The sequence below is a fragment of the Mixophyes fleayi genome, chromosome 5, assembly GCF_038048845.1.
Source record: "Mixophyes fleayi isolate aMixFle1 chromosome 5, aMixFle1.hap1, whole genome shotgun sequence".
NCBI classification, from domain to species: Eukaryota; Metazoa; Chordata; class Amphibia; order Anura; family Limnodynastidae; genus Mixophyes; species Mixophyes fleayi.
The window spans coordinates 219,338,941-219,365,665 of record NC_134406.1 but is presented as its reverse complement, the minus strand read 5'-3'; the positions used below and the strand labels follow the sequence as shown (position 1 = coordinate 219,365,665).

Sequence of the window (26,725 nt, the reverse complement as noted above, 5' to 3'; positions counted from 1 at the left end):
AACAGTTGGGTGGTCACATTACTTATTTTATATGTGCATTCAGTGGTTGAAGTGGGGTATATATGGTGGTATACCATACCGCCACTTCTCCTACTGCCTTCATTACATTGTAACATTCACTTACATTGTCCATACCGCCACTTCTCCTACTGGCTTCATTACATTTATACACTTTAATACTTGAAGCACAAGTATTATGAGATGTGGCCAAGCTTAGGATACAGCATTCGGTAACTAGTTACATACTAGAAACAGGTGCTGGAACCGAGTGCTTGTCACACTCAATTTGATTAACGGCTTTGTTGTAAAAATAAAAATGTTTTCTTTCCCAGAATTCCATTGTATGACAACTATAATCCAGATACGACTTAATATCTATAGAGCATGACGAAAACCCAAGCTCCTTCATACAAAAGCATCTCTCTTCAAGTTAATGGGACATCTAAACACATGCTGCAGTCCTATGACTTGGCAGGCTACGTCTGCTCCACAAGTTAGCTTCATACGTTATAACTTCCATTTTGTGAAACAAAGAGATTTGCCAAGCCTTAACTAACCGTGAAAGGTTGTTCTGTAGCATGCTGGCATATACCCCGATGAGAACATGTTCATCAGCCAGCCTGTCTGCCACATCCAGGCTGTACTGTAACCTAGAAGGAGGGTTCGGAAATAGGAAATACTCAACTGTAAAAAGGAAAAGTGCAAAGGACAACTAAATAATGTACACACTAGAACATCCAGTAACTGCAAACCAGGAGAACACAAGCAAAAAGTAGTGAAGAGAAAACATGCAGCAAACTAAATTCTTCCCCCTCTCAGCAAGACATGAAAAGCATGCACTAGTTAGTTTGAAAATAAATAACTTGATGTGTCAGTCTAATTTAATTAAATGCTCAGACATCAGCCTATCAGTTTTCATAGCTGAGATTAACTGAACGTACTATGCAATAATAGATTTTATCCTTTAGAACGCTCATATGAACACTAAGGTGTCTATGTTTCAAAGGATGAGAAGCCCTTAATCCTGCAAAAACAGGAGTTTTCCTAGGATTTAGCTCTTCTTCCTACCATGACCCCTGGTCAGTGAAGACTATTGCTAGTTTTAGCCATTGCCAAGGACCTCCTGCCATGCTTCCCTGTGCAAAGCATGGAAATGGCCATTTACCAAGCACAGTGGTGGCACAAGTACCCCTCTGATTGCCAACTCCATCTAGAAGGTGCAATAAAAAATAAGCAATGCTTTTAACCCCAAATATCCTGTGGAGGAACTTCTTTGAGGTTCCAGCGGGACATAACTTGTAACTGAATATGCCAGATAAAGTTTGTAAGGGAAAATTGTGGCGTTCTGCAGGATGCAAAAATGCTTTATGTTCTGATGGGTGTTACATCTGTGCGACTCATTTTTTGCCTACTTGTTTGGCAGGAGGTATTTAAATTACACTCAGAGGATGGAGAGGGAGCCGTTACCAGAGGGACTCGCAGCCTTTTTACTCCTAAAAAAGTGGACTGTTTTTTTTACCCATGTTTCTGGAAGTGGCAGAAACAATGAGGCATCTTTTGCACCTTCTAAGAACTTTTTAATGTATATAGTGACACGTAATAAAGACATGTGTAAAAATGTGAAAGTTGATATTGAGAATAGTGTGGTCCTGAAGTAGTAGGACAAGAAGCAGATTCCCTCTGCACACATTTACATCAAGGTGGAACGTGGACCCCTGGCACCGGGAAAGGAAGAAAAGGGAGAGCAAAATGTAATGATTCGGTGGTAATAAAGCAATAGGAAGAAAATAAAATAAAAGCAAAAGTCTTAGTGGAAAGCAAAAGTCAAGATGCTTCTGACAGTGGGAGGGTCCTAATCAGGCCCGGCGCTCCCATTAGGCAAGGTTAGGCACTTGCCTAGGGCGCCTGGAGGGTGCCACAGAATGGTAAATTACTTTAAAACTGTGCGGCGACCGCTGACCATACCTGTCACGGCCGCCGCACAGCATTCAGATGCACGGGGAGGGGGGAAGAGGCTATTGCTCACCACCGCCGCCTCTCTGCTCCGTCTCCTCCCCTCCACTCACTAGTGTGAGTGAGTGGAGGGGAGGAGACGGAGCAGAGAGGCGGCAGTGGTGAGACAAGGTAAGGAAAGACGGGGTGAGGGGGGAGGAGGGAGGAGGGCGCCGATTTTGTAAAAATGCCTAGGGCGCCATGGACCCTAGCACCGGCCCTGGTCCTAATTCTAATCAACAAGAGTACCAAACCTGACACACATTGTTTTACTTTCTACTAAAGCTGTAGACGGCTGGACTTTCAAGCAGTGATTTTTCTTCCTCTCTTTCCACCATTGTCATTTCCAGTAAAATTCCACAAAAGTCTCCATTGTGCGTTTTTTTTAAATGGAAAGGTGCAAAAACCGGACTGTGGGTACCAACTTTCTTAATGGTTTCAGTAAGATTCAGGGATCTACCAGTAATTCTACCACAAACAAACACAAGACTACAACTAAACGACATTCCTGTAATCAGTTGCTAACTAAATCGAGGGTAATATGTAAGATCAAATAAACTATATACTTGTATTTTTTTCTTGGCAGATAAGCAATTTAGATTTCTTATCAGAATGATCTGACCAGCTCTACAGGGCAGTAAAACTATGCAGTGTCATGGAATGAAGTGCCCTTCTTTCATCTGCCACATAAGAATAGGAAATATTGTTGTTTTATAAGCCAGCTGTTGTGTACTGTGTATTACAGAATAGCAATCTAGAAACCAGTCAAAAGTATAGTCATAGCTCGTTAGTAGAATGTGCCGTATCTGTACTACAAAAAAATAATGTTTATTTTCATATTTAAAAATGCAAAGCAGATGTGTGGTTGTTATATAAATATGTCATGTAACATCAAACATGGCATCATCTTTTTCCTGGAACATTCCTGTGCACAGGTGACAGGGGGCAAGTGGCTGCTGACACTTCAAACAATAGGGAAATTAACATTGCACAGTGCTATGAATTTGGCTTTCACATAAAGCTATGGTTACAAAATGCAGTTCAACAAATGGGGGCACACGGAGGTAAATTATCTTGTATTTTTAATGTGATTTATCTGTTGTACATTAGAAAGATACTACAAGTCACTAATGAATACTGTGTCTATATAAAACCATGATATATTGCAAATATTAGTAATGCTTTAGTTCCCATTTACTAAGGTCTATCAATCAATATCGAAGGGCTGGTGGAAAACACAAAAATGGTGCTTTGTAATGTAGGAGTACTGCAAGACTTGTAGTAACTATTTAAATAATGATGTCGCTTGTGGGATTTACAACCTACACGGTCTATTGTCTTGGGTAGTTTTGTAAACTAATGACATTAAGACCAACATCAGTTGAACTCTCTAAGGGGGTCTATTTATCAATATGTGGTATAAGGGCTGATTTTCCTTCCCTGCTTATTCCAGAATATATTATTAAACTTTCCCCAAGGCAGCTGAACGATACTTGGCTGCATCGTTCATACTGGGCCCAAGTGGTGAGGGCAGCATGGTGGCTCAGTGGTTAGCACTTCTGCCTCACAGAACTGGGGTCATAAGTTCGATTCCTGACCTTGGCCTTCTCTGTGTGGAGTTTGTATGTTCTCCCCGTGTTTGTGTGGGTTTCCTCTGGGTGGTCCGGTTTCCTCCCACTCTACAAAAACATACTGGTAGGTTAATTGGCTGCTATTAAACTGCCCTTAGTCTCTCTCTGTCTGTGTGTGTATGTTAGGGAATTTAGATTGTAAGCTCCAATGGGGCAGGGACTGATGTGAATGAGTTATCTGTACAGCGCTGCGGAATTAGTGGTGTTATAGAAATAAATAGATGATGATGGTGATGATGATAACTTAGTGCCTTGCTGGGCCTGTCAAGGGATAGGCGTATGCTTGAACCGGCTAGCTGGCTCACGCATGCACAGTGGAACTGAAAGCACATTTTTTGGGAAAAAAAATGTAGTTCATAATAAACAATATATTTTATCAAAGTAAACAGCATATATAGAAAGATTTTAAAATAATTTACCATTGAAGAAAATGCATTGATTTTCTTCTGCTACAGCAATCCTGAGATTAACAGAAGGAGGATTGTAGTGACGACCCCTTAATATACAGGGCAAAGGCGGACATAGGACTTTTCACCCTTTAACAGTCCATCTGATTTAATATTTACAGGTCTAGTACAGACATTATAAAGGTTTAATAAGCAGGGGGGGCTGAGCATTCTATCGCAAGGAGCAACTTTCACAGTACTGCGCTCATCCTTTTTACAAGCAAACACAAACATTTTTATTAGCGAGATATACTATAAAACAAGCCGCGCACTGTCCTGTTCATTATTGATATTGCTACCAGCAAGGTAGAATAATACAATTCCAACACGGATATTTTCATTTTGTATTTAATTTCCACATTGTGCTCCACCACCCCTAAATTCTGCTGCCTCCTTATAAGCACACCACTGTGCATAGGCATTAATCTTACTGATAAGATAAACATTACATGTGATAAAGATGTACCATGAAAGTCCCTTTATTGGGCTATTGGTCCAACTGCAAATACATTATACTATAATAACAAATGCATTATTATAATAAACTGGTATTGTAATAATTCAATCAGGCACTCTACTAAATTAGTTTATAGCTATTAACTGAACAGATATAATGTGATCACAATATATTTTCCATACAATATAAATGTATGTGCTATACCAGTACTGCTATGGTGGTGAGTGCAGTAGATTTTTGAATTTCGTAAAATAATTACACAAGATTATCTAGGTACAGAGATGCCCAATAACCTATTAAACAAAAGGCTTGGAATGGACCCTTCGTCTCTCATGTAACGCCCTCAAGCCTGCTGGACTGCAAACCGGAAATTGCTACTTTAACTCATTTAATAGCACAACATATATAACTATTGTAATATACAAGGCCTTATTTTTATAAAAACCTAAAATAAAGGCATTGCGTGTAAAGTAGGCACTTGTGTACATGAAATGGTCATCCTGTGGCCTGAACCACGCTTCATGTGATATAATAATTACTCGGCACGAGGGAGGATCATTACATACATCAGCGTTCTTACATTTCTGATGGTGATCTTACTACTAGAATGGGCCCCGGCATTAGTGCACCTGACTCAACATTCTAATCCCATTGACAGCGAAATAATTGTCCGTTGATCAGTATTGAATAGTGACTAGCTCAAGAATAGCGGGAGTGACAGATATCGTAACCCCCAATTCTGCTACTTATGTTACAGCATGGCTAACTCTGGGTGGAGAACCTCTGTAACCTCATGGAAACAACATGTTGGTCAGGTATGCAGAGGTTTGGAAAGATGATGGATCACATCATTATGGAAAAATCACTATCACATCTTTACCTGTAAACCACCGGCTTTATTTTGCTAAAGAAAAATTTCAAGGGGTAAATGTATTAACCAGCGGTTTTTGCAAGTCGCCGATATTCAGTAAGTTTGCAGGGAAAATTTAAGGTTGCCCCACAAAGTCGCTGAATATCGGCGACTTGCAAAAACCGTTGGTTAATACATCTACTTCCCACAATATGTTACTAGATTAGATGTTTATAAATAAATATCATTTTATGTCTTCCTTTTTATTTTATGCATTATTATACAACAGTTTACTATTTTATGTATGTTGTTTTTTTTACAATATTTTATGCATATCACAACTATGCCTAACTGTGATTAATAAAGTTAATGATAAAAGAATGACACCACCGCGCCAGTGATTTTATAAGGGATGCATACAACACTTTAATGACACACAACTAACTATGGTCAGTCTTGATTAGTGGATTAATGCACCACAACACACCTGCATGTTCTGGAAGACTGTTAGTTGCAGCTTCTAGCTCTACAAGTCTGAAACTTACCCCTTGCCTTTCAGTAATGTTGGAGCAGCCCTAGCAAGCTGTCTGCTCTGCTCTATTTCTGAGGTCTTTTGGGAAGAGCTGGTTAACAAGACAGAACAATGGCGAAAAAGCGTATGACACACAAGTGGCAATAGATGTTCTTAAATGCACATTTCGGAATGATAAGTAATTAAGGTCACATACATGAAATGCAGATAGATAAAACATATAATGTAATTTATAGGGAAGGTTAAAGAAAGAAGATGAAACAATTTCTGTTATTCATCAAAACTACAGCAGATGAGAGGAAACAATTAGCATTGGATTTATATAATGTTAACAAGCTGCAAAGAAATCAATTCAATGGTTTCTGGACTTCAGTCAGCTTGGACTTTTCTCCAGGTTCCTATAAATAAAAGTGTTAGCAGACATGCTCTTATTTATACAGCAACTATATTTAGAGGACCCACACCAAAGGATTCACCACCCAGTACCCGAAATTGCCACAAATGTCAACCCAAAGGCTCTCGGCTTAGACAAAGTTATCAGTAATACATCATTATTTGTATTTGTATTAATCTAGCACCAAAGTATGTTGCAGTACTATTTTTAGTACTATCTACTGTTCTAGAGAAGTTTACAATCTAATTTTCCTACTATAGGCACACAAATACACAAACCAGAGCATTACAGTCAGGAGTCAGTAAACCTCCCAGTATGTCTTTGTACTGAGGGAAGAAACTGAGCCACCAGGATGAAAGCTAAGCATATATCCTCAGAGAGCACGCCAAGCATATATCCTCAGAGAGCGCGCCAAGCATATATCCTCAGAGAGCGCGCCAAGCATATATCCTCAGAGAGCGCGCCAAGCATATATCCTCAGAGAGCGCGCCAAGCATATATCCTCAGAGAGCGCACCAAGCATATATCCTCAGAGAGCACGCCAAGCATATATCCTCAGAGAGCACGCCAAGCATATATCCTCAGAGAGCGCACCAAGCATATATCCTCAGAGAGCGCACCAAGCATATATCCTCAGAGAGCACGCCAAGCATATATCCTCAGAGAGCACGCCAAGCATATATCCTCAGAGAGCACGCCAAGCATATATCCTCAGAGCGTGCGCCAAGCATATACCCCCAGAGAGCGCGCCAAGCATATATACTCAGAGAGCGCACCAAGCATATATACTCAGAGAGTGTGCCCTGGCTGGAAGTGAACCCAAGGCCTCTGTCCGAATCAGGAAAACCTATGAAGAAAGACAGCCCCACAAACGTACCCAGAAGTATTTATGTATGTTACTCTACACCCATGATGAATAAAGAAATATATTATTTTTCATAAACTGAGCGCCTTTGGGTTCTACATTTACAGCTCTCTTCCAGGATCTCTATTTTTAAAATAATTCAGAAATATCAGATTGCTTCTGCACTGACAAGATCCCTGACCTGACAAGGGTTCCTTTTTAGGGTTCTTTCATTATAGGCATGCCACAGAAACCTACATCACACTTTCAAACAGACAGGCTGTTTTTGTATGGAAGTGTATTTGACAGATGTCTAACACAAAGTTTATTACTTTAAACTGTAAATATGCAAATTGTCACACAAGCAAACCATACAGACAATCTGTGATTTCTCCTTGAACACCTACACGTTTGTCTTCTCATCCAGGAGGTAACAGTGACACATGCACATAGTAGAGATACAGACTGTGGGAACTAACGCCACTAAACAACCTACCTGGTCTGGCACAGGAAAGCTCTTGGAACAGGATTTTGAAAACAATGTGGCAGTGACCGGGTCTGACACCTGTTCTGCCACAGTTCTGGTGGTTTCCTTTTGGAAACCACTGTAAGCAGAGATGGAGAAGAGCCATTAGATACACTCTCCAATACTTTAAGGACTTGAATGTATCTTAAACGTGGGCGAGTCTTAAAATTCCAAGCAATCGGACCATTGGACCAAGAAATGTGTCAATAGAGGGCCAAATGCACCAGGGATCAGTGCTTTTGCTGCGCTATTTAGGAGTTTCATAGAGATTCTTTATACTTGTGACATATATTTTGCAATATCGGGTAGCGGACTGGAATATCGGAGAGTGTAAAGAGCCAGAAACCAGGTCAGCCGGCACCTCTTTACTAGTGATTTCTCTAGACAGGCTAATGACCAATTGGCAGCACTGAGTAATCGTGGTACAGCCCCACTATATATGAATAAAGGTGCCCATTGCCTCACTACATCCCCAGCACACAATAGATACAGGAGGGGAGAGCTTATATCATTTGGACAAGATTACAATATCTTTTTTTAGAGCAGGTGACTGTATTAACCTATAGGCCTGTGACAGCTTTCTAAGAAGATACAAATATAACTAGACTCAAGCTGGAAACATTGTATTATGCAGTTCAAAACCCCATCTAGCATATAATATGATCATTCAGGCATCTGAACACATGGGCCACACACTTTAACGAGTTGAACTTTCCAATTTTGACTTCCTCAAGTTTCATTGTGCGTTACCCCCTATGCACGTATTCAATTATTTTTTTTCCTTTATGAGACGAGACAGGCCGCTTAGCAAATATTGATCTTTCAAATCGGCTATCCTTAAAATGTGTCGGTCATCACCTGTACACGCTGCAGACAAAGCTGCACCAATTTTCATGACAGTGCAGCTATATCAATTTACAAGAAGCTCTATCCACTTGGACTAATGTATAAATATTAGAACGGCCACAGAATGGCTGTGTCTGTAGACAATACAAACTACATTGTAATCTATATTCATAATGTGATGTTTGTTCTCATGTACTAATGTCACTGGAATTTTGCTGGAATTTCTATGTAAAATGGCAAGAACTACATACTGTATTATGGCATTAGTCGTAAAAAATAAATGTCAGACTATACTGCATTGAACAGGACATGTCCTCCACAATTGACGTCATATCCTGCATTATTTTATTTCAACACTTGATTGTTACACGCATTTGTAAAATTGCTTTGGACAAGGAAATGCAAATGACATACTATACACATATTCTGTCATGATAAATAGTATTATAATACATGAATAAATGGTGAACGATTTATCAGTCTCTGACATCAAGAGTTATATCTTTCAGTAAGGTGGATATTTTATGACAACTCATCAATAACGGAGAATAACATAGATATACCATATTTTACATAGGATCGTAAACTGTTACACCAATACTACTTGTGCACTGTAAGGAGTACTGCACCACTTCAGTGAAATATAACAGAAGTTTCCTTGGAGTTCCATGACCTGTATACATGTACTGGGCCTGCACCCTCCTGCATTTATATGCTCACAGACATGTTTGCTGCGATTCTAACGCAAAGTAACAAAGCTGTAAAAGGACTAGAACACCATCTACACGCAATCTTAACAAACGCTTCACACACACATCCTGCTAAAGCACAGACTCGGTCAGACCTTGCTGCAGGTTATGTAGCACCGTGCTTTCAAGGCGATACTGCACATTACTCTCAGTAACGCAGAGTCGGGGCATCGTCTCCACAGTCACAATAACCCTATCACCAGCACTATAATAACCTGTGTGTGTTATTGTCAGCAGATGACCCACAAGTCTACCTAACTAGGGGCTGAGTGTAATATTGCCAAGTGTTTGCGAGCCTGTGTGATTTTGATCAATAGTTATGTATGTGTAACAGTACAAGTAACATATAGGTCATACTTGCCCTCTGCCAGAATATCCGGGAGACTCCCGAATTCCGGGCAGGTCTCCCGGACTCCTGGAAGAGCACATCCTGCCCTCTTCCCCATCCTGCCCACTTTGCAGTGAATGGCATCATTCTAACCTGCCACCCGCTGCAAAATGAGGTTGTGTGTCGCGGAAGCGGGCCAAAATGACGTGATTCACCACATCCCGCCCCTTTTCTTAGTCAAACGTTACCTCCCATCCGGTGTACAAAGCTGATAAGTATGATATATGTGTATAGGCTAAAATGCAAATATACATTCATGAATACAAAGGAGGAGTTATCCGCACGATCCTTAGAGAGTAGTGCCAGCTTGTAAATACAATGTACATCATTTAACAGCTGAATTGCAAAACAAAAAAAACAAGATAATTGTCAATACTTTTATGGTGGAGCCAAGATTACAAGAAAAGTGTTTTAGGATTTGAGGGGAAAAACACAAATGATCTACAACACTCAAATCAAGTTTATTACAAGAGAAATAAATAAATGAAAAAAATAAAAAAATAAAAAATAACTATACTATGAAAGACAGGGCATGCAGGTTACAATATGGCGACAATACAGAAGCTACTGTCCCAGTCTTGTCTAGAAGCATCTAAGGGTGCACAGAAAGTAATAATTTAGTGTACAACCTACACAACTAGCCAGGTTAGTGCTTTAGTTCTCTCATACTGACCGTGGAATGTTCTGCAGTTGACATACATACAGCTTTATCAGAGAATGTTCATCAGTCACGGGACTAGTTACACTTACACAGTCAGGTAACCTGAATGAGTATAACAAGGGAGTCTGCAGTTAAGTCACATGTCGGCGTCACATGCATTTTGTGGGGTGGGTCCTAGAACAGCTCAACAAAACATTGATTTATACACTCCCGCGACAAAAATAACAAAAAAGCAAGTTGTTATATAAATTAAGGGCAACACAACCTTAAACAAACAACAAAACCATGCAATGAGCATTACAATCCTGTCTGTGTTATACGGAATAGCTCTCATCAGCAAATTGTACCAGCTATATACTACAGTCACCTTTACCAGATGTATTAACCAGGAACAGTGTCTAACTGGTGAGTGAAGAGACCATCCAGGAACTTCTTTACAGGGCCCCACTGATGAACCAAAATGAAAGAATTCTATTCTGCACATGGATTTGGCATGTTTTCTGCTTATAAAGTAAAGAGGTTTGGTAAATAGAGATATAGGCATTTTCCAGCTTCCGCTATTATTCATGACAATAGGGACCACTGAAGCTTGTGGCCCACCATTAGATCCATTTGCTAATTTAATGGGCAGTCCGACTCTACCAAGAACCTCTCTTACACTTCTCTGAGTGAAATGAGCATGACGACATTGGGACTGTGGATATAAGAGTCAGGTGTATTAAAGACTCAAATCCAATATGAACAATTTAGATCACATCCCCTTTAAGTTAGGTAGTCAACCTATGAAACCAAATTTGAGAAATTTAGCAATTGGCTTGAACCAAATTTGGAGCAAGAGTGTTGTTATATTTGTGATCGACGTACACATTCAAGTATAACACAAAGCTTTGTCACAGACATTTCCAAACTGCAAAATACCAGAAAATATAGGAAACCTTTACATTACTTCTGAATTTTGTTTCTTCTGATCTCTGTGGGCTTCCATAAGCAATAGATGCGGACAGCGGGAATGTACCTTAGCACTTCAGCCGGCTTACAAGAGCAAGACATAACGTTTATCATTCTGTGTGAATTAATTACTGCTCCAACTCAGAATAAAAGTATTAAACCAAGTGTTAAATTGCTTTCTAAAGACCTGCAGCTTGCATATTTGTTTAGACTTAAAATCCACTGAATGGGGCTATAATCTTAACACAAATCAGCACACAGCAGTTTATTAAGCAGTGAATGTATAGACATTTATAACAGAAGATTTGATACTTACATTTTGTTTGTGAAAGGACTTCCTGAGGGAACAGAGTGAGAGAATGCCGTCTCGTTCATGCTGGTAACTGGTCTGGGAGGCCTATGAGAAAAAAAGAAAGAGACCCAACTTAACTTATATGGCACATTCAATTCCAACATAATGATGTAATATTTACATACAAGGCATCCTATCACAGAAAGAAATTCATGCTTAAAGAAGAACTGTACCCAGAAATAAAACAGTACAGTAGCAATCAATCGGCCATCTAGCAAGGCCTCCATCATTTCTGAGATACTCAACCCCTGCCTCCTGTTCATGGGTTCTTTTACCTGCTGGTGGAGAATATGGAAAACTAAGGAGCTCCAACAGATCTTGTGTTGAGAGTGGATGACTGCGACAGCCCAATCACAGCATTCAACACAAGAGGTGTCAAAGTATAGAGAATCAAAACTGTCCAGAAGAAACATCAACTGTTGATCAAGCATACAGGTATGAATACGACTCCAATAGTAAGGGACTCCAGAACCTATTTTGCTATCTGCTTTGTAGAGCTGTAAAAGGTATAATTTTAGATTTGGAGGAGTTCTTCTAAAATTAACTTCTCAAATGAAATAGTTACCTATGCAGACAGACTATACTATCTACCACTAAAGGGCTATAAAGACAAAACATACAATACATCTTGGGGCTGGTGTTACATGGGAGCTTTGTAACTAAACATTTTCCAGAGTAGAAAATGCGGCCAACACTCCAATAATAACGCAAATACATTGGGCATAACGGAGGCAGAGTGTTTAGCATTGCTGGCTCACAGCGCTGGGTTCAAGTGTTCCATTCCGACCAGCCATATTTGTGCGAAGTCTGCTTGATCTCCCAGTGTTTGCATGGGTTTCCTCCAAGTATCCAAAAACTTACTGCTAGGATGATTGCCGTCTCACATAATAGACATTGTGTAAGTGTGTGCGTGTATGTGTGGTAGGAAATAACAGCAGCTAAAGGGCTAATGTGATTGGAAAACCGTATTTCCTATATGAATCTATTTAGCCACAACTTCAGAAGGCAGTGTTTTTCGTGTGCAAAAACATAGTATTTAAAAACACCCATGTGACACTAGCCTTCAATAGTCCAGAACATTTGTTTATACATTTGCAATATTGTGAGGCAAAATAAATGCCCACAAGCTCTCAAAAGCAGTCATAATATTGCATTATGTACAGTCATATCAGGTGTCATTCCATTCATCCATCTTCACAAATTTTGAATCAAAATGCAAAACTAATAATGAAATTATGTTACGAGTTTGCACATTTTAATCATTTAATAACAATAACAAAGGTGTGTGTCAATGGATACTAAACACAATGCATTTTCTACATATTAATGATGACTGATAATAACCTACATGTGAAGACGTGAACTATAATTAAAAGGGTGACCGGTCACAGTACTCACCAAGTGTCCCTATTGTAGCAACAGGGAAATAGAAAGGATACATTACTATTATTCACACATTATTTGCACTTGGTGGTGTATTTGTATATGGTGTATTCAGCACAATAACTTATAATACTACTAGCAGTGTGCACAAATGGCAATATCATACCCCATCAGGCCTTATGAATCGTAATAATGGGCTAAGCAACCTAGTTAAATACACAGAACCCCATAAAAAAACCCACTTGCACGTGTATTCCTTTCACAGGGTGCATTCATTTCTGAATTATTTAAATTATATATTATTAGTGTTAAAGTAAATATTAGTTATATTCATTTTTAATATTTAGGGGTTTATTCAACATTGGTGGCCAGTGGGCAGTAGCCAGTATCATCTTGTATCACAAAATGTACTGCTGCTTGTACTTACCATGCCAGGGCTCATTGGTGAGCACTGGCGAACCCCTGTCCCCTCCCCCCCCCCCAATCCAAACTAACTAAAAAAGAGGAAGTGACCCGTGTGATTTTTGCACATGGTGATGTGGCCCGGCGATGGACTCATGGCATCTTCATCAGCAGCCGATAGAGACCCCAAGACTCTATTGAAAGGGTAAGTGAACGCCATCTTGAGATGGCATCAATGCTTTAGGCTGGCGGTGAAAGTTTTTTTCATTTTCACCACTTAAAAGGAGTCATATCGCAGTCCCCATAGAGGGTTATGGTGACTGCAGTGACCAACCTAAGATAGGTTAAGGCAGGAGACACCTCTGATTTGTCCAGCTTTAACCCCTTAATAAATTGAATGAAGAGCTGTGATGGCCATTTCTATGGATTTTTCGCTCATCACAGCTTAATAATTTGACCCTTACTATATTATAAGGGATAATATATAGTAATAGTAATATTACCTTAACCCCCGATGTGTGATGAGAACACAGTCCAACCATTTGTTTAATATCTATTACACAGTACATAATGCTATCTCTAATATGGGTGTAGACATCCCTTCATCATCAAGGTGAATACTATAGACATCCCATTTCGTAGGGGCTTGGTCATACAGATGTATTTTGTCTACCTGTTGTAAACCTCATAAAACAGAGAGCCTGAATGGAGATACAGCTGCAAGCACAGAAGTGATTGCTTTAATGTTCTCTCTTACCTTTACTATGTGTCTTACATATAGTTCTACAACTCCCCTTTTTCTAAGTTACATATGGTAAAAACTTGGATATTTAAGAACCTTCAAAAAAACCACCAAGGCCTCGTTCACACATTTGCACTGGTAAAATGGGTAAAAATGAATGAATGTCTGCTCTAACAATGCATTATCTATGGTGCTTTTTATGCGTACCATCTGTTGGACATGTCTGAGTGATGGGGCGTGCTGCCTTGTGAAATTTTAAATGTGGCATTACAGTTTTCTAATGGTGGGCATGGCACCATTGGCACTTATTGGTCCTAATTTGTTTTTCATGCATTGATTAACATATGAAAAGCACAAAAACATATTGAAGTCAATGTGCCATAAGGCTTGGACATTGACTGCATGTCTGAAGGCCAGACTGAAGAAAAATTATATATAAAGTAATGAAAATCCTAAATGAAGAGACAGCTTTCAGGGGGCAGACGGTGGCTGTAATCACGTAATGGCTGGGAATTATGTGTGAATTACTGCTGATAAAAGGTTTCCGGAGTCAGGCCTGGTGCCAGCACTCTCTTCTGATGGGAGATGGGCTAAGAACGATCACTTGCAGCTATTAAGGTGCATTGGTCACATACTGATGTGAGTTCACTCTACTCTGTCCTTTGTTTATCAGTAATGGTTGTCTTTTTAATTTCCAATGAGAAGCAAAACTATATGTACAATTGAGAAATTTAGGAAATAAATTAATGCTGCTTATGATTTGCATGTGTTTAACCCCGCAAATGAATACTGACTGCAATACTGCATTGGTTTTTAACCCTTGCGCTGCTGTAAATGCTATACAGTAGACAACTGTAAGTTGCAAGTTAGTGCTTTTGCTGAAGATATTGCATATGTGATCATACCCTCGATTTGTCTTGATATAGGCAGGACAATCCTGATTTGAGGTCTCTGTCCTGCCGCCATGACTGCAGGCATCTTTGACCCGCGGGTCAGAGAATTGGGTTGTACTATGGTTCACTGCAGCTCTGCATACAATGCAACGTATGGATGTTTGGAGGGGAAGGGGTTAAGGGACCTCCTATTGCTTCAGTAGTGCTAGGCATGTCACTGACTGATTGGTCACATCCCCTTTGTAACATGGCCACACCCCCTTTTACCGCCTGTCCCCATTCAAGGAGCTGTACATTTCTGACAGATGTGTGATAAATGATTAGTACTAATGCCTGTCATTGTAAAGGAGTAAATGCAACAATAAAAGTGGTAGCAAGGAGTAAATACATTTTATTTTTTAATTTGGTGTGTTTAATGCCCATCATTAAAGTTATTGGGTGCTGTTTGTAACTGACCTGCACACAGCAATTTTGTGATACTATAGTTCTAAATTTACATCCACTTTTATGCACAGACTCAACATTAAAGTAAATCCCTCATTTAAAATGTATATCAAACTTTTGATCAGTCCCCTCCGTTAGACCCCAGAGGGGAGCTCTGGGGGTCAGGTGCAGGAGGTCTGACAATACAAACACATCGTTCATGGCCTCAATAACTCGACTAGAGACATATCGCGTAATCTAACCCACTTCACTAGGGAAGGATGTACGGTCCTCCAGGTAGAACTCCCAGAAATTTGGGAGTCTCCCGGACATTCCAGAAGAGTAGAAAAATGTGTCCATTAAGTTGATGCCCCCAGTAAGAATATCCACATTTGCTCTGCCGAGTTTGGTCCTGGATTATACCACTTTGAAGACCTAGTGTACGCAGGCTTCAAAAGCTGCAAAGCCTGGCCAAGTCTTCCTGGGTTGGACAGTTCCCCCATTAAATTTCCAGAGCTGAATTATTGGTACGACCTTTATGAAGAAAGTAAGATGCAAATCTATTTGAGGTATATCTGTTCTTTGAACATAAGGGTCAGTAAAAATTCCAAGCAGACATTAATGCCAATGCCTGTTACAGTATGCAAAAGCTCTGTACTACCAAAAGGAGTAAACCGTGCCTCCAGTTTTCCACCCCCGGTAACACATTTACATATACTGCATGAAGATACCTAATGCACAACTACAACCAAATCACTATGCACACCAAACCCTGAATCCTCAATGGCTTTATTTACATTTTAAAAAGATGGAGGCATGGAAGTCATTCTACAATGGCATGTATATAAAATTTGATTCATTGCACAGCATATAATTGACTGGTATACAATGAACAAAATATATATGGGATTATGCCCAACCTACTGTAAAATAGAAGAATATTGGAAGTCACGTTTCAGTGCATACATAAAAGCATAAGGATGCAGGCTGAGGTCCCCGAACGCCAAGGTGACATAACCTTAGTTTTCACAACAAGGGTGCATTATTCTTTATTATTCACAAGCAATAGCTTATTTTAGGACAGAAACATTTGCATATTTTTATTATCATTTTATTAGATTACTTTTTATGCCTAGCATTTCTTCTTTTAACTCATACATTTTTATTGAAACATTTGTGAAACATTTTGAAAAAACAATGACGAGTATCAAGGGGTACGACAAAAGCGAGGGAGAGGGATAAATAATATTTGAAGGAAAATACAATATATTACACAATAATCTTGCTGAGGCAACAAAGAAGAGGTAATAAAATTGACAATGGGTAATACTAAGATACTCATTATGCTAATGTGGGGCAGCGCGACGAGTCCACATCATCAGAAAAGTGAAATCATTGGTTCCATTTGATCAGAGGGGAAAATGCGGTAGTTAAGCATTTACACCCAACGGTTTCCATAATATAACGTCTCTGAATTTTGGACACAGCTATAGATTTTACCAACATTGAGCCATCGCAGCTCTAGAAGTGATGAGTATATACAATATACTCATCACATGTGACATAATTAGGACCACCTGTGGATCTGTTACAATGTGTCAGTCAGTAATGAATATACCTGTGCTCCAGCAAGGAGATCTGGAAAACATGCACTGTTGGGGAGCCCTGAGGACTGGGTTTGGGAAACCCTGGTATATTGTATAAGATGGAGAGGAGTAATTTTGTTGAGAGCTTGGATATTACTGATGATTTTCAAATCTTGGAATGGTTGATAAATTTACACATTTTAAACACATTTTGAAAAATGATTCCCCATTCCTCGGTAGAGAAAGATGCAAGTCGTATTTGCATTTGGATTGAGTTAGTAATTTGTTTTCTTCACAAGGGGACAAAAGGGTTCTATGCCAAGATGAAATTCCACCCCTGTGATTCTGTGAGGACAAGGTCTGGCCAATAAAGGGAGGAAGGGGGGGGGGTTCGATTGATTGCTTTGTAAATATTTGTAGAAGTACTCCGTAGTGATAATATATTTATCTTGCAGTTGGGTAAAAGACAATAACGGATTGTTCTCATCGAGACCCTGTATCGTGATGATGCCTTGGTTGTACCTTGAAATAAATTGTAAGTCAGGAATTAATTTGGATAAAGGTAATATGGAGAGAAGGGAGGAGGGAGTGTCAATTTAAAGGTAGATTGTATAGCTTTATCCCATATGTCAATACTCCGTAGGGTAGACTTGTATATAGGTCTGTTTCTTGTCCAACCAAAGTAGGTCAACTAGAGGAAAATAATTAGCCTTATATTTTTCAATGTCAACCCATGGCTTGTGAGGGGCGGGGGCTAGCCAATTCTTAACTTGAAACAAGGCTCATCTGCTGATACATTTCTAATTTAGGGCAGCTAGGTCTTCTTTTAATTTAGATCTAAAGAGATGTTCCCTAGCAAGTCTCGGGCATTTACCTCTCCAGACAAAACTCAATGATACTAAAATGTATTTATTAACTTTTGAGGAACTGTGTAGGGAATAGAGTGAAACAGGAATAGGATTTTTGGCAGAAGAATCATCTTAACACGGCTATACATCCTAACCATGAAAGCTCAAAACTGGCCCATGATTTGGTTAAAGAGCCAAAAAGTTTTAATAGCGATAAATAATTACAGACTATTATATTTGAAGGGGTTGTAGGTATACACATCCCCCAAGTATTTCAGGGACGTAGAACACCAATGATATTTGTATGTAGATTTAAGCGATTGGATAGATTCTTGAGGAAGTTCAATCCCCAAGACAGGTGTTTAATTTGCTTTAAATGAAATACAGGCAAGCTGTCATGTCGATGATTGCAACAGGCTGCATATGGATGTGGAAGAGTTGGAAGCCTGGCTGGTGCTGACAGTGTATTGTCTGTCTGAGGTAACACGGATACAGTAAAACAATATAAAAGGAGAAAAGCTGTAGATATCGCGCTATGTGAAAAAGTGAAATTATATATATCATAGCAGTTTATACATATATTCTCCACTCATTTATTAATTCAACATAAAAGGTAAATTTTTCTGTAATGTAAAATTCGAACAGCCCACAATTTTTTTTATTTATTTATTTCACATACCAGCTCACATAGCCTGATATTTGCCCAGACAAAACGAAGACTGTTTTATGAGTTGTGATACAGTTGGTGGGGATTCCAAACTAAAACACCTCAAATGATTCTTTAGTGGAGATCTGTCTTGGAAGGGAGTAACCACAAGTCAGTATTATGTAAAGATTAGTGGCAGGGAAAAGTAAACCACCACGTGTTAATGTCTAGCACAAGCGCTGACTGAAACTCCTCTTCCCGGTGTTAATGCAGGAAGATGAATCAGTGTAGCACTGATGTGGAGGAGTACTGCAGGACTACGGGGGTCCTTGATACGGGACTATCACTGTTCTGATAACTGAGTGGAGGTGGTCTAGTGCCTAAAAAAATAATAATTTGTGAGTATACATATCCTTTAAATAAAATGGATACTAATCTATTTATGCAGCTTTATATGTGGTTGATTAAACATATTGTATTCACTGCTAACCTTGCTTGTATATGCTCCTCAATGGCATTAAAGATATCAGGTACAAAAGACTTGCAGTTTGTTTCCAGGCAAACACACAAGGCTAAGCACACAATACACCGCAACCTACAATTAGGTTCTCCTGTCCCTGGAAAAGTCTCAAGAGCTTGACATTATAAATATGTATAATACACACAAGGTTATCTGTACATGCAAACACTTCTCGCTGCAGCAAAATATCTACAGAAGTCACAAATGTGATACTCACACAATGTGAGCCAGGTTTAAAGGTTTTTCTGGCTGATCAGGAAACATTGGGTGCAGAGGCTCACGACTGGAAGCACAGCTTAAAGACTTGCTTAGAGCATTAGTAAGCTTCTTTGCAGGGGATTTCTGTAAGGAACAAAAAACAAAAGCAAAAAAAGAACCCTCAAAAAAACAGTAAGTGAATATATAAACTTTGTTACATATAAAGATGCGCTAATCATCACCACCACAATATAATAATCACAGTGCTCTGATAGGCTACACTGGGGCCTACCACCTCCAACGTGACTAAACACTCAGAAGTTAGCTAAACCGAAAGTCTGCTCTGCTATTACATTCACCTGCTCTGACCAGCTGTGTTTTCCTAGCCCCACCAACTTCAACACTGGATAGAGGTAAAAGAAATGGAAAATTAATACAACAGATACTCTGCTCTAGTAAAAAGCACAAAAAAAATAATAGAAAAATGTATTGTATTTATCATGCAGGGCCTGATTATCCAACAGCCTGACTAAGCTGCAGGGCGAGAGGCATTTGGCAGGGGTGCATAATTGTGACAGGGAGAAGTATAAACTGAAATTCATTTTAAAATATGAACAAAGTAAAAAGAGAACACGAAAAAATGTAGTAAGACTTTAATCTTGACATATTCCCATGATAAAGGCTGGAGACAATGAGTCATCCTTGGGCGGGTGCTGAGGATAAGGGAGCAGCAGACAAGGATACGACAGTCACAGGCACGACAACCCCCCCTCCACCTTCATTCTCAGTAGCGCTCTTTCTGGTCTCTATTCTGCTATTCAGTTCTACTTATAATGACATTGAAATGGGTGATAAAGATTGCCGTGACCGTTTTAAAAAGCCAAGTGGAGCGGAGATTTGAAAACACAGCAACATAAACATTGGTGGGGATGGGGTGAAGCAAGCCAGGTTTTAAATTAAGGACAAGTTAGTATTAACATGCCATGGAGGCGCTACGAGTGTACTAGTCTAGGGTGACCTGAACCCTTAATCAGGCCCTGATATCATGTGATATGATATTCTCAACTAGTGCTAATATGGCAGAGATGCTGCTTGATATTCCAGGTTTGTAATTTTGGAGCAATGCATAAGTAATTCAATTCTACGTGCACATTACATTATAAAGTATGTTTCAGGATTAAGGATGATGTCAAACACATGAACAAAAAAAAATTAAAAAGTAATACACCATGTTTCAACAGTTTAGGGATACAAACTTCAAATGCAGCTTATTCAGAGTTAGTATGGTTTCAAATTATTATAAAACTTACACCCATTAAAAAGACAAAAAGCTTTTCCAAAATGTTATCAGAGCAGCCGGATTTTAACATTTGTGTCTCAAAATGTACTTTTTGAAACCATTTATTTCTCCTTCCAAAATGACCTTTTGACAAAGCTTTTTGTGCACAGGCTAATGTAACACTGGGGGAAAAATGACTTTCACATAATAAAATCCCTTTCCTGCCTGTGGCTCTTTCCCCCTGAGACCCCCACCAACCACTGCAGTTAGCAGGGTCCTGGCACTTCCATATAGCCGGGACCTCTGTCCATCACCGTTGTCACTGCTCAGCTCTATCTGAAGCAGGGGAGACAGCAGCTCAGACTGTCAATTCCTATGGCTTTAACTGAATTTTTAAAGAACAATGTACCCTTTAACCTACAAGAATTTTTTTTTACAAATTGCATTTCTAGCTTTAATTGTGACTATGTTTTACTTCATTTTTTTGTTATACTAACAATGAGTTAAAATTCCACACCGCCAGCAACCCATGCTCTAGCACCAATTCCTGCTGCAGACCTTGAAGTATGCTCATAACGTTTTACTTTACACAATCCACTGCTAGCTGTACAATAGTGACATTAACTGGATTTCTAACACAGTCCTTGTCATATTATATATATATATATATATATATATATATATATATATATATATATATATATATATATATATATACATACATACACACACACACATATATATACACATATACATACATATATATACATACATATATATACATATATATACACACACACATATATATATACATACACACTACCTTGTGTCTGTTGTCAACCTAACTCCTGAGACACAGAATGTTTTGCCACAGTTCTAAATAGACGCAAACGAGCGACAGATAACATCATCCTCACACAACACTGTCATCTACAACATCTATGAAGTTCAAGCTGCTAGTTCTTACTGAATTCTTGCACAATGTACGTTACTTGTTTCAAAACCTTTATGCAACAAAAACAAAATATGAAATTAACTTCTAGTTCTTCCTATCCATCTTGCGGTTCATTTAAAATTATAAATCTCTGGGCACCACAAACTTAATCAAGCTCTATGCAGTGCCCAATGCTAAATACTTACACTTTTCCCGTATAGTCACAAATGAATGCCGCATTAAGGGATATAATCAAAGAGGTTATTTCCCTCTCTCACCAAACTCTTTGTCTGCTGGTTCCCTATCTTTCTGGGTTAGTCCACGCTTTGCATGTGTTTCTTCTGTGTTGCAGCAGCAGAACCCACTGAACCTTCTCTTACCCATGACGTGTACTCTTTCATTTGGTGCTGGTTGCTATGGGAACCGCTGGCGTGTCCCCTCCAGAAGCAGTCCTGACAGAGCTGGTAATTGTGACACTGCTGGCAGCGATAACGGAAACCCATCATGCTTTCACTGTGGCAATAGGAACACTCAACAGGGTGGAAGACTATGGGAAATACAGAAATGGTGTTTTCATCAGTTAAGACCTAAATAAAAACATATAAGTAGTTAATAATACATAATCTTTGCTCCTTAATGATGTCAATTATTTATATTGGTTCTTACGGAGATAAATAATAAACAGGAAAAAGTGGCAACCAGTTTATAACTTCTACTGCAGTTTGGACCAATTCTGATTACTATGCACCAAACATCCCTTGTCTTCTGCCCACGTCTTCATAAATTGTCCTGACCATGTTTGAACAATACCTACAGCTTCTCTGCTTCACTTCTCCCACTTTGCTTCTATAGCCAAGGAACATTATGCTATATATTCAACACCCACTTGTGCAGTGGTATACAGAAAGCTCTAAAGCAATTGTAAGATGAAACTAATAGAAAATATACTACATTTAGTAAAAAGTGTTTATTTGCACTATAATCTTCAGTCAACATAGTATTTTTTGCCCCAAATAATTTCACTTCCTGTCGTAAATATGTTTCTTGTACAACAACATTTTTATCCTCCACCAACTAGCCAAACTGCTGAGGCCCGGTACAAAGACCTCCCCAACTGTATGGCAGTGAGAAGCACAGTCTAGAGAATTTTAGGGAGGGTGAAATTACCTATTGGCTAGTTTGGGTGGATTCCATACTAAAAAAGTATAGCGATGCAATTGACTGCCTTTAAAATGAATATCAACGGACATATTGTTGGCTCTGCTAAGGAAAAAATAAAAATGATGTCCTGCTATCAAGTAGGCAAATTATTAGGATTAAAAAATAACAAAACAAACACAAAAAGTCATTTAAAAATCCAAACAACAATTACCAAGCAGTATATTTTGAGTGCAGGGTATCGTACGAAGATTACAAATACATCAATTCTTTCAAAAGAATAAAGATTTTGGGATCTGCTCACTTACCATTTTCTACATTCGCCAGTCGATGCAGAAGAGGTAACCAGACAAGACACTGAGGTGGTGGGTCAGACATAAGTGTGTCCAAGAACGAATTTAAGGTAACTTTTTTCTGTTAAAAAGAAAAATGTAATAAAGTCGATTTGTCCACATCAGCTTTCAGAACTGCCAGAAATACTCAAACTTTTTATATATCAATGTATATATGGTGAATTAAAGAGTCATGAGTAATTCACAATGGCAAAAATATATAATAAACATACTGCAAATGCATAGTGAACTGTTAAAACAAAAAAGATATTCCATAATATGTTTCCCTCAAATACAAAGCAGAAGAGAAAAAAAATGAATGCGTGCCAAATGCAGAATAAAGGTAGTTACAAACAAAACAAACAAAATCCTAGCCATCTGGCTACAACCTAATACATTTTAGTGACATCCTCTTTTAGGTGTTGGACCTTTTGTCCAAACACACACTCAACATCTCATTGCTCACCACAGCAGAGTCTCTCAGGAGGCAACTCCCCTCCTCCCAAGGTCTGAGACAATGATTGCATATTCTAGCTGCCTTTTCACAGGCACCTCACAGGTGCATCTCTTGATCAGTCTGTTTAGAGACTGGCAGGCCAGAAGACCTGGGACTTATGTATGGACCCCACCCTTCTCTTTCTTTATACATAACACCAGGGACCATTACCATGTTTTGTTAACACATGGAAACACCCTGTAGGAAGCTTTTCCCACACACCTACACATTCTCCCTGGTGTTTTAACGCAATATATATATATATATATATATACACATACACATCTGCATACATATATGCATACATGCATGTGTACATATATACTTACATATATCCATATCAATATATTCCGGGCACACTCAATTTTGTATGGCTGCCAATAACAGTCACATGGTCTGCTAGGGCCATAGTAACACCCTTGGCTCTGATCAGAGCTGGGTCTAGTAATTCGGCTGCATGAGGGGGCAACTGAGCCAACGCCTTCTTACCCCTTACACAAGCTGTATAAAACCCAGTGTGAATTATTATTAGGTTTACCAGCAAGATAGAGACTCCTAAAATACAATTCTTTAATATGCATTCCTCATAATTCCATACATTTTCCTACAGCCAAATTCTGCTACCTGTAACAGCCACCTCATTTTGCCTCCTTGTACGCCACTGTCTTTAATGCTGTAATTGGTGGCACCAATTATTATTCTGTTATTAAGTACATGTTCTTGTGGTGGCCAGTTTGATGTTTATCATTATGTTACCAACATCCCTAATACTGCAGTAATGTTTAGTATATACTACGACATATAGAACAGGGCAGAGCTGTGCAGTAACACTTTCCAGGTCAGTGTTGTGAATAGTTATTATGTTTCACCTTGTGCCAATTTGTTTTTATCTTGGTAGGTCTATTAATGTATGAGTATTTCTTCCCCGTTTATACTTTGCACAGAGGTGGTTGTAAGAGACACAGAAGTCTCAAACTCTTATATCCTGTGTGGGCAGTAGCCATTGAGGTATTACTACTGGGCTCCACAACCCTCGGTTTGCTAGATTTAAGGACAAACATTGTTTTGCGTTCTGCTCATTCTGATGTTTAATACTATTATTTAATAGATCATACTCGTTTAAGTACACTCGCCTTAAACACAGAACACATTTTTTATTTGTGGTTAAGAAAAGTTATCAGTGGGAGCATTGGTAATTAGCTACAGAGTGCTAATTACCAATTTGTTTATAACATAAAATCACCGTGGGAGGCTTTAAGAATTGTGAAGTGTATAATTTTTTCCTGGCTTGGACTACCAAGGCAACGGCAGTCACATGGTACATGATGTAGTAAGCAGAGGCGCTTTGGAACGCCCCTCTGAGATCTGTCTGCTCTGTGTAATGTAAGATCCTCCCCCTTTTCTGCCTTCACATGACATGTTAAATCTGTATCTGTGTAACTTGAAGCCATGTTTTGCAGCCTCAAGAAAGATGTTGAAAATATGATTATTTGTAGGAGGGCAGCTAAGAAACATCAGGTGCATGCTTAAAATGTACTTTACTTGCTATTTAAGGAAAAAGTTTCTATGAAGGATTTCTGCTTTAAGTACGTATTAGACAAGCTATAGGAACTGTTGTAGCACAAAGAAAGAAAAGCTGTCACACCACTATGTCAGCGCAGGAAATGTTTCTCTAACTGTGTTTGTTTGAACATCTTCTCATCACAAGCTTCTTATTTATGGATATGGAAACCATTAATATCTTTATTAAATTGATGTTGCGCTGGAGACTTAGAATTGAAAGAGATTGTAAATCCATGTTAGCAATATAAAGCTACCAAGATAAAATGTATCCACACTGTAAAGTATGATTGATACTTCTCCACAGGAATAGGGTTAGACAGAACGTTAAAACATTAATTACAATTTTGTAAAGAGATGCTATAAACCCAAACTTACATATCAATGAATAAATAAATATATGATTACAGTCCCCATAAATGTGGCACAAAGTAACATTTCTCACATGGGTGTTCGTTAATTTTGCAGATAACATAACGCAAATTACAGAACTATTCTCCTATTGTCTCAAATTTTATTGTGTATACACTTCAGATCGCTTTGTTTACCCACAAAGCAATTTAGCTGTTAAAATAACATATTAATAAATTATTAAACAGAGTCTACAAGGATTCTACCAATAACTCTTCTATGCCATAGTACTGAGGACGTGCAGATATTACTGGGTTTGTCTAATAAAAGCACGCCTTAGGATAAAACCTTCAAAGAACCATTTTAGAAGCTAAACAAACTTAAACGATCTAACTCCAGGCTAGTGTACGTTCGCATACCATGCCGCACCTTTACACTTATCTTAGTATCTTTTCTCAATGCTACATCAGTCTCATATGGGCGTCTGCTATTGAGAATGAATTCTGAGGGTGCCACTGTTGCACTTAGATTTTACAAGCCCACATGTTTACCTGCCATCTATAGTCTCTAGGATTATGAGTGTACTGAGAAAAAAAGTGGTGGAAATTTCCCATGCACCATTGTTTCATTCCAGATTAGCTAAATGCATTTTTATATGCACGAGGCTAAACTAGCTGCAGCAGCCTCCTCTGAGCGCTCTCTGATAGTGGGGGGGGGGATAATGGAAGACATGAGAAAGGCAATACGAGACAGATCAGGGGGGCAATGTATAGAACTAGTTACACCTCCGTGTTCATTCATTATCTACAGAATCTCTAAACAGCCCCATCTAAAAGAAAAGTCTTAGGGGTATATTTTACTAAGCTGCGGGTTTGAAAAAGTGGGGATGTTGCTTATAGCAACCAATCAGATTCTAGCTTTCATTTCTTTAGTACCTTTTACAAAATGATAGCTAGAATCTGATTGGTTGCTATAGGCAACATCCCCACTTTTTTTTCAAACCCGCAGCTTAGTAAATCTAGCCCTAAGTGTGCCCCTGCTTGCAGCTCAGTAACTTCTATTAGCATTATATTTTAACTGTGTTACAAAAACAATAAATTAATTAATTATTAATAAGTATTCACCCCCTTGTTTTAATACTTTTGTAACAAATACGGTTATGAGTTCAAGGACTTTAATTATTAAATGACGTAAAGCCCCATCTCCTGAGAAATAAAATATTGTCGCAGCAGATAATATTCCGGCCAATCAAGGGGTCACCGCTGGTGATCAGATTTTCGGGTCTCCTTAGTGATAGCCTCTCCATGCAAAAGTACCATCTCAGGATGCTGATAGCAGAAGATATTTATACAAATTAC

The 26,725-nt window shown here is 38.9% G+C and overlaps 1 protein-coding gene across 7 annotated transcripts in view; it reads right to left on the bottom strand.

Annotated features, from left to right (window-relative positions):
• Nucleotides 1-26,725, bottom strand: part of DTNA (dystrobrevin alpha) — a 199,093-nt gene that overhangs the window by 28,122 nt on the left and 144,246 nt on the right. For 3 of the 7 annotated variants that reach the window (XM_075213482.1, XM_075213481.1, XM_075213483.1), the window contains exons 7-12: nucleotides 22,937-23,042; nucleotides 21,851-22,017; nucleotides 19,277-19,401; nucleotides 11,581-11,661; nucleotides 5,922-5,999; nucleotides 558-650 (exon numbers count right to left, since the gene is read on the bottom strand). In XM_075213482.1, coding sequence (XP_075069583.1) covers nucleotides 558-650; nucleotides 5,922-5,999; nucleotides 11,581-11,661; nucleotides 19,277-19,401; nucleotides 21,851-22,017; nucleotides 22,937-23,042 — 650 coding nt within the window. Of the gene's footprint in view, nucleotides 1-557; nucleotides 651-5,921; nucleotides 6,000-10,328; nucleotides 10,419-11,580; nucleotides 11,662-19,276; nucleotides 19,402-21,850; nucleotides 22,018-22,936; nucleotides 23,043-26,725 lie in introns of all 7 variants that reach the window. The other 4 variants (XM_075213485.1, XM_075213486.1, XM_075213487.1 and 1 more) reach the window with 3 other exon arrangements.